At 42.9% G+C, this 16,639-nt stretch overlaps 1 protein-coding gene across 1 annotated transcript; it reads right to left on the reverse strand.

Annotated features, from left to right (window-relative positions):
* Positions 1-10,712: 10,712 nt before the first annotated feature.
* On the reverse strand, positions 10,713-16,572 carry LOC130380315 (probable E3 ubiquitin-protein ligase TRIML1). The gene is made up of 2 exons (XM_056587488.1): positions 16,243-16,572; positions 10,713-16,142 (listed from the first exon to the last, which is right to left on the reverse strand). Exon 2 carries the CDS (start codon positions 16,138-16,140, stop codon positions 14,518-14,520), a length of 1,623 nt encoding a protein of 540 aa, XP_056443463.1. The 5' UTR covers positions 16,141-16,142; positions 16,243-16,572; the 3' UTR covers positions 10,713-14,517.
* Positions 16,573-16,639: the final 67 nt, after the last annotated feature.

Below are 16,639 nucleotides of genomic sequence, written 5' to 3' on the forward strand. Positions count from 1 at the left end.
TGGCTCCTCCCCTAACACCTGGCCGCGCCCCCACTGACGCACAGCTCACTGACATTCATGCGTTGTTCTTCAAATATGTTGATGTGTTTTCAAATATGTTTAAAAACACAATATAGGACAAAACACAGAGCTATAGAAAACAATTGACTTCACTTCTTGAGGCTGGTAGTTTCTCTGCAGTATCCCATAAAAACAACCCTCTCCCTGTGATGGAAAATGAGTATCTGTATTTTAGTTCTAGTTGTTATTTAGGGTTATCAAGGGGAGATTGAGCAAATTGATGTTACATTAATCCATTGCAGTCTTACTTCATTTGAGTCCATGGAATTCCTTCCATTCCTTTAAGCCAACTGATTGCGTGGAGCCTGCTTTCCCTCCTGGCTCAATCAACGAACACTCACCTTATGGTGACGGTTCAGCTGAACAAGCTACAGAGTTATTACAGAACTAGACAATTAAAGACCTTTCTTCCTGTGTTGTCTGGACAGCCATTTAAACTCATATAATTGGACCTGCTATTTGTTACTCTTTCACTGCAGCAATCAGTTTTGTTTTAAATGATGTGAAATACTCCACATCTTTATTTCTTTCTATACCAATAAGACTGCAGATAAAAAAGGAGAGAATGACAACAATATTTTGGACAGTAGGGTTGCTGTTATAAAATAACTCGTAGTCAAGTTTTAAACGAAACCAAACATGGTGTTGGGGAGGGTCACAAACCCCTCAGAATGTAAAAAATTTAGTTTTGCATTGAGGGGCGGGGCTTGATTGCAGATCAGGTTTTCACCATCTCTGGGGCGGAGCCAGAACATTTGATCGACGTAACCTGATAACCTAGCACTGCCGTTTACGGTTAACACATGTATTTGATAGAGGGCCAAATTAAGGGCTTATTTACATACGTTTTTAAGATGTTATGCATTGAAGTGGTCAGTCAGTCAGTCTGACTCTCTCCCTCTCTCCCTCTCTCTCTCTCTCTCTCTCTCTCTCTCTCTCTCTCTCTCTCTCTCTCTCTCTCTCTCTCTCTCTCTTATATGAGTTGAACTTCATGCGTTGTAAACGGAAGAGTATATAGCGCTATGGAGTGAAAGCAAAAAATAGAGCGAGAGACAGACAGAGACCGACAGACAGAGAGAGCGAGAGATGAATCTAACCAGATAAATCATTGACAGGACCTTTAAGGCTAATAGCTAGGCTATTATTTAAGCCCTCTAAACCCTTAGCTCTCTATAAGACAAGGAAACACCCCTAAAGGCCCACAGGGAAGGAACCCTTAACCGACCGATAATAAAAGACCTTAGTGGACGTTATAACGCTTTAGATGACACAACATTTAACACAAATGAGGGTTCGATGGTTAGCAAGGAGGTCGCTCATCAGTGAGTTGTTGTGTGTTCGATGGTTAGCAAGGAGGTCGCTCATCAGTGAGTCTTTGTGGGTTTCCTTTAGGTGCCGCTCCCCCAAAATTCTCCCAAACATTTTTTTTTCTTTGCTTTGAGCTCGCTGGAAAGTCCATGTCTGCTGGCGATGTGCTGCGCTGCACAGGTACTTATATTTTTGAGTTTGTTTTTTTGTTTGTTTTGATAAACGGTGACTCAACCATTCCAGGAATCCTTTGGGTGATTTGAATCTCTAGTCCCGGGTGGCCCGACCGGTAGAGCTTGTCAGTTGGTATGGCGCCCTCAAAGAAACTCAGAACGGCCCGTAGTGCAGGAAGGAACTGAATTCATGAATTAATTCAGGACATTTAATCGATAATTCAAGCAGACATCTTGTCTAAAGCATTTATACGTCGGTTTCCATTATTTCTATTCACTGACTCCCTCCTCAGGTGAAGCACCTGCTGTTGCAGGCATCACCTCTGATGGGCTGATAGGGTGACCCGCTCACATTCTGGTTCAGGCATTACCTCTGATTGGCTGATAGGGTGACCCGGTCCCCTGCTGATTAGGCTCTGATGTGACACGCCTGTCCTCCTCTTATTGAAGCTGAACTGAAGGGGCGTTCACAGGGGAGCCGGCAGCCCTGCAGTCCCACAATGAACCAGGACTGTTGAGGGGCTCAGGGGACCCGGTTGGTTGGTTTGTTTAGACTCCTCGTCCAAAGGATCCCCAATGTCCTCCCTGAGCAGCCCAGACCTGGGCCATCATCTCACTGGACGCTCTGGGTACAAACACCTACTAATGGTCATATTGTGAGTTATAATTTGGCTAACATTATCTTCTATTATTGTAGGTGAGAGGTGGTTTAGGAACCTGACAGAATTCCCACACACAACGAGTCTTGTTATTAAAACGATTGAGGTTTTGTATGGCACAAAAATGTTTTCCTTTTCTCATCTCATCTCATTCGGTACAGGTAGGTCTTCCTGCAAAGTGTTTCACATACTTACTTCTTTTTAAATGGATTATGTACACCGGGAGTGATTCCCTAAACCAGGCCTATTCAACTAGCGGCCCATTGGCCAAATGCGGCCCTTCTTAATTTTTTTCTGGCACGCAAGAAGTTGCATGCAAAGAATAAATAAAATAAAGGAGAAACATTGCATGCAAATCAGGTTTCTGTTTGTAGCCAGTGATACTAGCCAGTATCAGTACCCCACAATCAGGAACTGGCATCACTTATTCTGACAATGTTTGGCTCAACCGATATGTGTGAGTCTAGCTTTTCTCATATGAATGCCATCAGAACAAGGGCACGTTGCTCCATGACCTATGAGAAGCTGCATGAGTGTCTCAGGATGAGCCAAACTAGGCAAACAAGGCAGCGCAATCTTTCTCACTGACTCACTGGCTCAAAATGTCTCATATGTACAGTAGTTCTGTTTTGTGATGATTCAAACAACATTGTTGAATTCTAAATACGTGTCCAAAATATGTGAGAACAAAATCTTTTATAATGATACGATTAAAAGTGAAGAAGAAAGGAATGCGTCTGACAAGTTTTTTCCATGTAATAGTACTATATAGTTAACACTACTTTGAGTACGATTTATTTGTAGCAATTCATTCACGTAGTTTTACTCTGTGTGGCCCATGAACCCCCAGTGGTTTTCCTTTTCGGCCCACTTGTTAAGGAGGTTGAATAGCCCTGCCCTAAACCATGCGGTCGGTGGCTTGTCCAAAGCGTGTGAAGTCATCACTCGGCCAACGTTCAGCCCCTTGGAGAGTGACAGCAGAAGACGTCTCCCCCTCTGGGCCCTATTTTAACGGTCTGAAACGCAAGTGAGAAGCGCCAAGCGCAAGTAGCTTTGTGGGCGATTCTATGGCGATGTTGCTATTTTACCGGCGCAAATTACTCTTGCGCCCGGCGCAAATCTAAAATGGGTTGATCTCAAGTATCCTTATTACCCGTAGGTGTGGTTTAGGCGTAACGTGCAATAAACCAATGAGAGTGCCAGCTCCCATCCCCTTTAAGAGCCATGAGCGCATTTGAATCTGACGAGTTGATATTTTGACAGCGCGTTTGCAGTCTCTGATGAGACAGATGCATGACCACATGAATTTCAAATATCAAATGGCTCAGTTTATGCCCAAATAATATGGCCTAATTCACACATGGAATAGCGTTTTCTTACACAACTTCAGAAATACTGAGTTCTCAAATAAATTTTGGAAAAGATAACTTATCACACATATGATATGCGGTAACTGTGGTTCTATTTAATGATACACGCAATACATTAACAAACATTGTTTCTTACCAGTATTGTATGAATTATCGTTATCGACTTGTGTTCTTAATATGCATGTGTCCCCCGTTAATATACATTGCCATGGACTGTATTATGCGTTACGTCTTTAGCTTGCGTGTATTTAAACAGATGGACGCGCACACACGCACGCCCGCATTCATTAATTATTTTTAACACTCAATCGCGGTAGAACAATGTTTTCTCACGATCAAATACTCATCCATCCTAAAAGTTATGGGCTTGCACATGATGTCTGTGCGAAGAAAAGATGTGTTTGCTGTACGGTGTTTGCAGATGCATTGATTTAAAAGTAGAACTTATTACCGCTGTATCAGCTGTTCTTTCCCAAATAATTTACGAAGAATGTGTGGCTAGGTAGATGAGGGAAGCAAAGTGTGTGCGCGAGGTGCACAAGCAACATTATGCATGCGCCCTTAAAAAAGCATCTGAACAACGCGCCACTGACTTTAAACCAGGTATTACCTGGTTTGTGGCGGAATTCTTTTCTGAAACTGCAAAATAGCACCAGGGAACATTTGCACCAGAACACGCCTCCTCCTTTCGCCGAACCGCCCCTTGGGGCACAAGATCATTCCGTAATTTACCGACACGTGGCGGTGGAGGGAAAAGAACACTCTGCGCCAGCTGCAAGCTAGCAACGACACATGCGTCAGTGTAGAAAATAAATTGCGCTGGATGCAAGATAGGGCCCTTTGTCTGCTGCGGCTATCCTCGACACACCAGCCACCAAGCCGACGCAATATACATGTTGCATTCATTGTGAACCTTCATGCTAGAGAGAGAGAGTGAGATAGTGAGTGAGGTAGAGGGGGAGGGAGAGGGAGAGGGAGAGGGAGAGGGAGAGGGAGAGGAGAGAGAGAGGATGGTTGGATAGCGGGGTGCGGATAAAACGTTATCACTCGATTGAATGGACGTTATCAGAGGTTATCAGCCCCATAGCGATGGATCAGTAGAGGCCTACTCTACCTCCCAAGAGGTTTAGAAGGCTGTTATCATCAACCCTCAAGCTTGAAGTCATATATATAAATGTAGATACATTTTTTATATATACAGTATATGCAATTCAAAAGATTCTTGTGTAAATATTACTTTATTGTAACTGTGCACTTGTTTCATCATTTTATTTAATTGTTTATTATTGCTTTTTTTTCTTTTTCTTTACTTGTTCGAAATAAAAACATCTTCAATTCAATGCTATATAGAGTGAAATAAACCAGTCGAGGTAGTGAAAGGGAGTACGCCTCCCACCGCCGGCATTTACGGGGATTCTCTTTTGGAAAGTTTGCATTGTTTGAAGAACTACCGTACTAGTGTACGGTGGTTAAAGTGGGTCACACACACACACACACACACACACACACACACACACACACACACACACACACACACACACACACACACACACACACACACACACACACACACACACACACACACACACACACAAAGCCATTGATTACTCAATGCAAAACAGGCGTCCAGCCTCACCAAGCCCGAGTCAAATCAGTCTAAGGGAGCAGGTGAGGCTGCTTGAACTACCCATCAGCATATTGTACAGAAAATATACCTATTTCACTGAATACATATTGTAGAGAGCCCATACATGTTCTACATAATATTGCACTGAGAGTGTAGCTATTCTACTGAATACCTACCTAATTAATTAATTAATGCATAGTGTACTGAGACCGATTTCACAGAAAAAGTCCCCATCATACTTTTCTGAGATTTTTACCTGAAAAGTGTACAAACATTTGATTATGATGTCATACATTATTCGCTGAAATACTAAAATTAACTTCCTAAATTGTTTTGTTTAAAATAAATCTATTATTTGATCAAAATGAACATTTCACATTTTTAACATTTTACTTGACTGCAACGTTTAACCATTTTGCATCACTAAACATGTCAAAAAATTCCAGGAGAAAACAGATATTGAACCACTGAGTTATTTAATAATTTATAATGGGTTTATTATTCTTGCTTTGTGTAAGTCTCTTAATAAAATTATCCTTGTCGAATGTCAGTGTACATTATAATATAAATACAGTTCTCTAAGATCTCAAATGGTACATATTCTAATTCAGGTAACAACATTAGTTATTGATTATTGAAGTATTTATTAATTTATTATCAAACAAAGGTCCTAGTCTGTTTGACAGGTGAGATGATCAGGGGGGCAGAGTTTCTACCATCACAACGTGTACATGGATTGAGGATTGGATAGAGAGGCTCAGTAAAGGTGCAGCGAGTAGCAGAGTAGATATGAACCCTGGCATCTACAGCATAGAAGGAGACCAGACCCTCATCATAATCAACAAACACCCCCACCTTCTGGAGCTTACCTCTCAGAGGGAGACGGACAACAGGGACCTCATTAAATCCCAACACATCGTCGTTGAAAGTAATAATCCAGTAACCCGTCGCAGGGGTCACTCTGATCTGACCTTTTCTGTCGATGGACTCTCTGGCAACGCCTAAACGCCATATAGTCTTGTCTCTAACCTGGACCTCAAAGTAATATCTCCCAGAGGTGAAGCTCTGCCTCGTGAGAACATAAAACTTCTTTGTAAATCTCTTAGGATTGTCTGGGAGTTCCTTCCATACACCTCCGTGATATACTTGTTTCCCATCCTCAGACAGGATGAGACTGGGATGGTCTGTATCAGGATCCAGAGTCACATCTACTTCATACTGCTGGACCTTCTTCAGTTCAGCATCACGCAGCTTCTTCATCTCCATGTTCAGTGTCTCCTCCAGCTGATCCAGGGATCTCCTCAAGGTCCCTACGTATGAAGGAGGACGGACCTCCACCGTTGTCCAGTCTCTGGTGGGCGCATGTTTCTTCAGGGATCTGAAGGTCTGGAGGAAGTAGAGGTGGTCTTTATTGCCGAAAGAGCAGCTTCACCTCTGAGCTTCTATTGGTCAAATCTTCTATTTCCTGCTCCAGCTCTTTGATGAATTCTTCTGCTTTTTTTTCTGTGGATTTCAGTCTCTCTTTAACCATTTGGTTGAGATCATCCTGGCACTTTTCAATGCAGCGCATCAGAGCGGTGAGGACCTGCACACCATCGGCAATCTCTCTGTCTGCATTTGCTTGGTTGCGTTTTGCTGTGTCTTTAATCTCCTGAATATTTCTTTGTCTCTCCTGGATCATCTGCTGAACTTCAGCCTCCATCTTTCCCAGCTGGGCCATCTTCACTTCATATTCCTCCCTTAAAGGTACAACAGGATTGGACCAGTGGTCCATAAAATAGCGGTCCCAGATACAGGCAAAATCCCCAAATCCAGGTTCTTGTTTATTTAAGTCACTAGACCGCTATTCGAATGCCTCAGATTCCTCTAACCCTGCGTTCACACCAAAAGATGCATTTGCTGCCCGAACGCGTTGACGCCTGAGTTTTGCGGCGCGTCAAATCAAGTTTTGCGGCGCGTCAAACTTTTGACGCGCGTCAAAAGTTGAAATATTTCAACTCGAGCAGCATTTGACGCGCCGCAAAATACGTGAACGCGCCCTTCGCCCGTGCCCGGCAGCGGGCACGGGCATGCCGCGCCGCAAATCAGATTTTGACGCGCCGCAAATCAAGTTTTGCTGCCCGTTTTCTCGGTAGCAAATGCTGCGGCAGCAAAGCAGCAACGCGTCTCTACATTCACTTTGAATGGGATCACGACGCGCGTCAACTTTTTGCATCTTTTGGTGTGAACGCAGGGTAAGAGTGCATAGGTAAACCGAGTAATAGGCTTGCGTCAACACAGAAACTATAGGTCAACCACCATCTTCTCCGTCAACTCTCCTCTCACACTCGGTGACAGCGGTTGACAGCGCGCCAATTCTCGGCGTCTTATAATGTTCTATACATTATAGTATAATATAATTTTATATATCATAATATCACGGCCAAAAGCTCTGTGTGCCTCCGGATGGCCGTAGCGCGGGGAGCTCACTTAGGGATTGGGCTTCGCGGGGTTTGTTTACCGGCGTTGCTATGGTTACCGGTCTTGTAAGGAATTCTCGGCGTGACAATTCTCCTGCCAGAGTAGAACTGTGGCCTATTCTACACATTTAAATTTTCTTAATTATAATTATATTATTCATTTTAACTGAATGTGTTTTATTACGAAAAAAATAAATAAAAAATAACTCGGTGTTGCCGGTGTGTAACACCGGTAATACCGTATACCGCGGCAACCCTAGTGCATAGCTTATAATATCATGTCATGTGTCCGGCTGGCCATATAATGCAGTACCCTGCATGAGAGCTGCTAGCACATACTCGTCGGTAACAGAACTGTTATGATACGTGAACGTCCATTATAGCTTTAGCCATGTTATACCTTTGTATTTGTTATACACTTGTAAACATGTTTGTCAAAAGATTGCTTTGTATTTTTTCTTAGTTACAAGCGTTGGCAAACAGCATTGTCATGAGGCTTGAGGCTTGATGACCGCATTACGGCTCGGCCTGCCTGCCCCTGTACAGTCACCACCCACATCCGAACTTGTGCGGGTACAAGTGTCACGAGGAAATCCAGAGAACCCTCAAGAAGATGTTACACAATAGCCGTAAGGCTATCACTTGCATTTCTTTGAATATCAAAAATAAATGTTTTTCTAACCAAGGGTGTTGAACAAATGAAAGAAAGGTGCTGCAAAAATCGGTGTATGGTTCGTTCTTTGAATATTCCGATTTAAAACAAAATCAGAAAAAAACAATTAACATCGTTTTTTGGTTTTTCTGATTTGGTTTTTAAACTGAAAAAGGGCAAAAGGAATAAACAAATAAACAGCATTTTATTTGTGTTTGTGTTTTTTGTATGTTGATTTTTTAAACCCGAAACAGAAACACAAAAACAAAAATAGATACATTTATAGTTATAGGCTACACCAGAAGGCAGAACGCAGCAAAGTAAAAAGAACCAACCACCTAAACCAGCAATAGACTGTCTAATAATATTTAGCCTTAGTTATGGCCGCACTTGAACCTTATGGAGATTTTATTCGTGAACTTTTTGACACTGGAAAGACACACGACGCGATCAGTACCGCTCTAAAGCAATCTGGTGCCCCGAAGTGCTCCGTTATGACGGTGAGGAGGTTCTGTGTGAGCACAACCTTCGAAGAAGAAATCTAGTTTCCGATTTAGTTTTCGATTTAGATCGTCCACTCGCAGACTAAGTCGCCGGTGTGGGTGTCAGATTGACTCGGCTGCCAGATCGTATCGACGTATCGACACTTGACGTATCGACACAAGCCAACGGACAAACCCGGAAGGGTTGTTTATAAACGGGGCTCAATCATGGACATAAAAAGAAGGCTCAATCCGTTTTAGTTTTGATTTCATTGAACGCAGCTCGTTCTTTCGCACAACAAAGCCATTGGAAACACGTCTAAAAGCACTGATGAATGCATATGTAACCCAGTTCCTGTTAGGGACTCTTATTCTGAAGGAGGAGAACGGAAGTGTCTGCATGTGGGTCGCTGTTTTTACTCCTTGTTGGGAGCGCTGGAATTAAAGTGGATCACCCCGTTCAGTGAGTGGAGTTAACCGATTCTTCTTTTATATATAACCCAAGTATATGCATTAATAATTTTTATAATAGATTTTCTATTCATAGATTAGAAAACAAAAGGAGATCGTTAATACTTGGGAATAACATGGGAATGAATGAAACGCGCATGCACATTTAAAAGACAGCGTTTACAGGAAGTGCGCATCTAGGACCCCGAGTCGATCTGGCAGTCGAGTCAATCTGACACCCACACCGGCTTAATTTTCAGTTGGTCTCATTGATTTACGTTGACGCTAGGCTAGAGCTTGAGGACGTTCAGCAGTGTTGCCAGATTGGGCGTTACACTACCAGAATAAAAAAAATGCATTCTGGCCTCTTCCTCTTCCATTGAGGGGCGGGGCTTGATTGCAGATCAGGTTTTCACCGTCTCTGGGTTGGAACCAGAACATTTGATTGACGTTACCTGAAAACCCGAAACTGCCACTATCAGTTAAAGCTTGCAGTAGCATGGGTTTATTAGAGGGTCATTTGAGGGCATATTTACATACCTTTTTAAAATATCAGGCATTTAAATTGAGATTTGGACCAGGATCAATCCACAACACTACCATGTAACCCACTACATCACCTTTCATCAAACAAGCAACAAAAAACAAGGGAACACTTTGTGTTTGGCGGCTATGATGTCATCATATACGGTTCTTTATTTCCCTGTTATACACACAAACACAGGACACGCACACACACAAACAGGGGTCACCATACCAACAACTCAGCATGAAACCAAAGTCAGTCAGTCAGTCAGTCAGTCAGTCAGTCAGTCAGTCAGTCAGTCAGTCAGTCAGTCAGTCAGTCAGTCAGTCAGTCAGTCAGTCAGTCAGTCAGTCAGTCAGTCAGTCAGTCAGTCAGTCAGTCTCTCTCTCTCTCTCTCTCTCTCTCTCTCTCTCTCTCTCTCTCTCTCTCTCTCTCTCTCTCTCTCTCTCTCTCTCTCTCTCTCTCTCTCTCTCTCTCTCTCTCTCTCTCTCTCCAATTAAAAAAAGCTTTATTGGCATGAGGAATATAAATTTGCATTGCCAAAGCTGGTGAACAATAAAATAAACAGCGTAATAAAATAAGAAGGTAAGGTATATATTATAATAATAATAAGTATGAACCGTTAAATACAAAATATCTTTACATATCAAATGATACACAATAGAAGTACTTAAAAAAGTCAAATGTGCGATATGTGCAGTATCTCGTATTAACAGATAAGTTAAAGATACACAAGATTCTCTCTCTCTCTCTCTCTCTCTCTCTCTCATCGTTGACATGACCTTTAAGGCTAGTAGCTAAGCTAGTATTTAAGCCCTCTAAATCCTAAGCCCTTAGTGGACGTTATAACGCTTCAGACGACACAATATTTAACACAAATGAGGGTTAGATGGTTAGCAAGGAGTGGATTTCCTTTGGGTGCCGCTCCTCCCAAATCTCCCTTCACTTTTTATTTTCTTCGCTTTGAGCTCGCAAGAAAGGCCATGTCTGCTGGCGGTGTGCTGCGCTGCACATGCTTCTTATATTTGAGTTTGTTTTTCATTTTAATAAACGGTGACTCAACCATTCCAGGAATCCTTTGGGTGATTTGAATCTCTAGTCCCTGGTTGCTCGACCGGTAGAGCTTGGCAGTTGGTGCCGCGCCCTCAGAAAACCACAGAACGGCTCGTAGTTCACGGAAGGATCTGAATTCATAAATTCAGGACTTTTAATCGATAATTCAACATCTTTTCTACACCATTTATAGATCAGTTTCCATTATTTCTATTCGCTGACTCCCTCTCTAGGTGAAACACCTGCTGGTTCAGGCATCACCTCTGATTGGCTGATTGGGTGACCCGGTCACCTGCTGGTTCAGGCATCACCTCTGATTGGCTGATAGGGTGACCTGGTCACCTGCTGGTTCAGGCATCACCTCTGATTGGCTGATAGGGTGACCCGGTCACCTGCAGGTTCAGGCATCACCTCTGATTGGCTGATAGGGTGACCCGTCCCCTGTTGATTAGACGCTGATGCGACACACCTGTCCTCCTCTTATTGAAGCTGAACTGAAGGGGCGTTCACAGGGGAGCCGGCAGCCCTGCAGCCCCACAATGAACCAGGACTGTTGAGGGGCTCAGGGGATCCGGTTGGTTGGTTTGTTTAGACCTCCTCGTCAAAAAGATCCCAAATGTCCTCCCTGAGCAGCCCAGACCTGGACGCTCTGGATACAAACACCTGCTAATTGTCATATTGTGAGTTATAATTTGGCTAACATTATCTTCTATAATTGTAGGTGAGAGGTGGTTTAGGAACCTGACAGAATTGCCACATACAACGAGTCTTGTTATTAAAACGATTGAGGTTTTGTATAGCACAAAAATCTGTCAACAATTCTATGTTTTCCTTTTCTCATCTCATCTCATTCGGTACAGGTAGCTCTTCCTGCAAAGTGTTTCACATTCTTACTTCTTTTTAAATGGATTGTGTACACCAGGAGTGATTCCCTAAAGTTTAGGGATGGGCAACTTGCGGCCCGCATCCTCACTCAGTCAGGCGCGCACATAATAAAAAAAAGAAAAAAAAAAAGAAAAAGAATAATAATAGTTGATCGAGTTACAGAAAACTCGGTCAAGAAAGATGAGAAGAATTCATAGAATTCGAAGGCAAACCCATGCGTCTAGTTTGCTTAGAAGCAATATCAGTCATTAAAGATATCCACTTAAGTCGCCACTACAACTACTACAACTGCTTGTTGGGTTTGAGTTCATTGAGTTGTTGCACTTGATGTTGGGCCACTGTTTTTCAGTTTTTTGACTTCATTGATTGATGATGTATGTGAGCCCTTTGCACTGATAAAAATACTGACCATTCATGTGGCTGTTTGAGCATGGAAAACATGAAATTAATGTATGTTGGTTCAATTAACATACCGTACGTAGGTTATGATTCTGGATGATTTTTTAGGTAGTGGCCATCCCCAAAATGCACCAGAATACAGGAAATCGTGTCTACCAAATTCAAAATTGTGTAGCTTCTCTCAGCTCACGTTTAGTTGAAGTGTGCAGTCATGTGGCCCTCCGATGGTTATGATGAAAATGTGGCCCTCTTTATCATGAAAGTTGCCCATCCCTGCCCTAAACCATGCGGTCGGTGGCTTGTCCAAAGCGTGTGACGTCATCACTCGGCCAACGTCCAGCCCCTTGGAGAGTGACAGCAGAAGATGTCTCCCACTCTGGGCCCTATTTTAACGGTCTGAAACGCAAGTGAGAAGCGCCAAGCGCAAGTAGCTTTGTGGGCGATTCTATGGCGATGTTGCTATTTTACCGGCGCCTGGCGCAAATCTAAAAAGGGTTGGTCTCAAGTAGCCTTATTACCCGTAGGTGTGGTTTAGGCATAACGTGCAATAGCCTATACGAGTGCCATCTCCCATCCCCTTTAAGAGCCATGAGCGCATTTGAATCTGACGAGTTGATATTTTGACAGCGCGTTTGCAGTCTCTGAAGAGACAGATGCATGACCACATGAATTTCAAACATCAAATGGCTCAGTTTATGGCCAAATAACATGGCCTAATTCATACATGGAATGAAATACTGAGTCCTTCAGAAATACTGAGTCCTCAAATAAAGTTTGGCAAAGATAACTTAACACACATGATAGCCTATGCGGCAACGGGTTCTTTAATGATATACGCAATACATTAACAAACATCGTTTCTTACCAGTATTGTATGCATTATCGTTATCGACTTGTGTTCCTAATATGCATGCGTCCCCCCGTTAATATACATTGCCATGGACTGTATTATGCGTTACGTGTTTAGTTTGCGTGTATTTAAACAGATGGACGCACGCACGCACACGCGCCCGCATTCATTCATTCTTTTTAACACTCACTCGCGGTGGAACAATGTTTTCTCACCATCAAATACTCATCAATCCTAAAAGTTATGGGCTTGTACACGATGTCTGTGTCAAGAAAATATGTGTTTGCCGTACGGTGTTTGCAGTTGCATTGATTTTAAAAGTAGGCTACAACTTATTACCGCTGTATCAGCTGTTCTTTCCCAAATAGTTTTATGTGTGGCTAGGTAGATGGGAGAAGCAAAGTGTATGCGCGAGGTGCACAAGCAACATTATGCATGCGCCCTTAAAATAGCATCTGAACAACATTTTTTAACATATACAATTCAAAAGATTTCTTTGTAAATATTACTTTATTGTAACTGTGCACTTGTTTCATCCTTTTATTGTTTATTATTGCTTTTTTTTTCTTTTTCTTTACTTGTTGGAAATAAAAACATCTTCAATTCAATGCTATATAGAGTGAAATAAACCAGTCGAGGTAGTGAATGGGAGTACGCCTCCCACCGCCGGCATTTTCGGGGATTCTCTTTTGGAAAGTTTGCATCGTTTGAAGAACTACCGTACTAGTGTACGGTGTTTAAAGTGGGTCACACACACACACACACGCACGCGCACGCACACACACGCACACACATGCCCCCTCACGCACACACACACGCACCCTCACATGCACACACACACGCACCCTCACATGCACACGCGCGCGCGCAAAGCCATTGATTGCTCAATGCAAAACAGGCGTCCAGCAGCCTCACCAAGCCCGAGTCAAATCAGTCTAAGGGGCCAGGTGAGACTGCTTGAACTAGCCATCAGCATGTACAGAAAATATACCTATTCCACTGAATACATATTGTAGAGAGCCCATACATGTTCTACATATTGCACTGAGAGTGTAGCAATTCTACTGAATACATACTTAATTAATTAATGCATAGTGTACTGAGAATGTACCCATTTCACAGAAAAAGTCCCCATTGTACTTTTCTGACATTTTTATCTGAAGTGTACAAACTTTTGATTGTGTTGTCATACATTATTCGCTTAACTACCAAAATTAACTTCTTAAATTGTTTTGTTAAAAATAAATCGATTATTTGATCAAAATGAACATTTCACACTTTCAACATTTTACTTGACTGCAACGTTTAACAATTTTGCATCACTAAACATATCAAAGACATCCAGGAGAAAACAGATATTGAACCACAGTTATTTAATAATTTATGAGTTTATTATGCTTGCTTTGTGTAAGTCTCTTAATAAAATTATCCTTGTCGAATGACAGCGTACATTATGATATAAATACAGTTCTCTAAGATCTCAAATGGTACATATTCTAATTCAGGTAACAACATTAGTCATTGATTATTGAAGTATTTATTAATTAATAATCAAACAAAGGTCCTAGTCTGTTTGATTGACAGGTGAGATGATCAGGGGGGCAGAGTTTCTACCATCACAACGTGTACATGGATTGAGGATTGGATAGAGAGGCTCAGTAAAGGTGCAGCGAGTAGCAGAGTAGATATGAACCCTGGCATCTACATCATAGAAGGAGACCAGACCCTCATCATAATCAACAAACACCCCCACCTTTTGGAGCTTACCTCTCAGAGGGAGACGGACAACAGGGACCTCATTAAATCCCAACACATCGTCGTTGAAAGTAATAATCCAGTAACCCGTCGCAGGGGTCACTCTGATCTGACCTTTTCTGTCGATGGACTCTCTGGCAACGCCTAAACGCCATATAGTCTTGTCTCTAACCTGGACCTCAAAGTAATATCTCCCAGAGGTGAAGCTCTGCCTCGTGAGAACATAAAACTTCTTTGAAAATCTCTTAGGATTGTCTGGGAGTTCCTTCCATACACCTCCGTGATATACTTGTTTCCCATCCTCAGACAGGATGAGACTGGGATGGTCTGTATCAGGATCCAGAGTCACATCTACTTCATACTGCTGGACCTTCTTCAGTTCAGCATCACGCAGCTTCTTCATCTCCATGTTCAGTGTCTCCTCCAGCTGATCCAAGGATCTCCTCAAGGTCCCTACGTATGACGGAGGACGGACCTCCACCGTCGTCCAGTCCCTGGTGGGCGCATGTTTCTTCAGGGATCTGAAGGTCTGGAGGAAGTAGAGGTGGTCTTTATTGCCGGAGAGCAGCTTCACCTCTGAGCTTCTATTGGTCAAATCTTCTATTTCCTGCTCCAGCTCTTTGATGAATTCTTCTGCTTTTTTTTCTGTGGATTTCAGTCTCTCTTTAACCATTTGGTTGAGATCATCCTGGCACTTTTCAAGGCAGCGCATCAGACCTGTGAGGACCTGCACACTATCGGCAATCTCTCTGTCTGCATCTGCTTTGCTGCGTTTAACTGTGTCTTTAATCTCCTGAATAATTGTTTGTCTCTCCTCGATCATCAGCAGAACTTCAGCTTCTATCTTCCCCAGCTGGGCTGCCTTCACTTCATATTCCTCCTTTAGAGGTACAACAGGATGGGACCTGTGGTCACCCTCTGTGCAGAACTGACACACACACACCTGGTCATTCTGGCAGAAGAGCTCCAGAAGTCGGTCGTGTTTCTTACACATCCTTTCTTCCAGACGGTCCATAGGCTCAACCAGCCGATGTTTCTTCAGGCCTGCGACTCTCTGATGTGGCTCCAGGTGGGTTTGGCAGTAAGAGATAAAACACACTAGGCAGGACTTCACGGCCTTCAGCTGGGTCCCAGTACAGAAGTCACAGAGAACTTCTGTTGGTTCAACACAAGGCTGCTCTTTTACTCGTACGGACGTTCCAAAGCGATTAACCCTCTCTGATAAGAGAGTATTGACCTGTAGATCAGGTCTTGTGTCGAAAAGCTTGTCGCAAACAGGACATTTGTACTTGACTTGTTCATCCCAGAATTTAGTAATACAGGTTCTGCAGAAATTGTGTCCACATGGTGTGGTAACTGTATGGTTGAACACATCCCGACAGATGGAACATGAAAAGTTATCCTCAGACCAGGCAGTGTTAGCAGAGGCCATTCCTAGACACAGACGACAAGATTTATCAATTCCATTTCTTTTTTTAATTTCATGACGGGAAAATAGTTTTAACTTCTCTCAAAGTTGTGCTGTTTTACTCACCTTGCTATGGCTTCTGTCTGGCAGACTAATTTTCCAAAATACCTTTTCTTTTCGCCTGAACGAGAGAACTGATTCCACGTCGGCTGGCTTTGGTTTCGTTTCCTCAACATGACGTCCTCTCCTCTCCGACCCTGACACCTGGCTCCTCCCCTAAGAACTGGCTCCGCCCCCATGGCACATGGGTGCTCTGCATTCATGCACTGTGGTCTCCTCAAATGCGTTGATGAGTGTTCTCTTCTCTCTATAGTTAAGAGTGCAAGACGATGAACGTTGGGATTGTGTTGTGATTTGAGTCATTGGGATTGATCGGTGTAGAACTATCCAGGTTTCCGGGGCTTCCCAGAACACTTTCTATCCAACCCCAATCCAACTTTCAACAGAAACGGACAGAAAGCAA

This window comes from Gadus chalcogrammus, chromosome 4 (assembly GCF_026213295.1).
Source record: "Gadus chalcogrammus isolate NIFS_2021 chromosome 4, NIFS_Gcha_1.0, whole genome shotgun sequence".
Taxonomy (NCBI): Eukaryota; Metazoa; Chordata; class Actinopteri; order Gadiformes; family Gadidae; genus Gadus; species Gadus chalcogrammus.

Excerpts from the sequence above, each read along its gene's own strand:
- LOC130380315 (XM_056587488.1), bottom strand. The coding sequence starts at position 16,140 with ATGGCCTCTGCTAACACTGCCTGGTCTGAGGATAACTTTTCATGTTCC.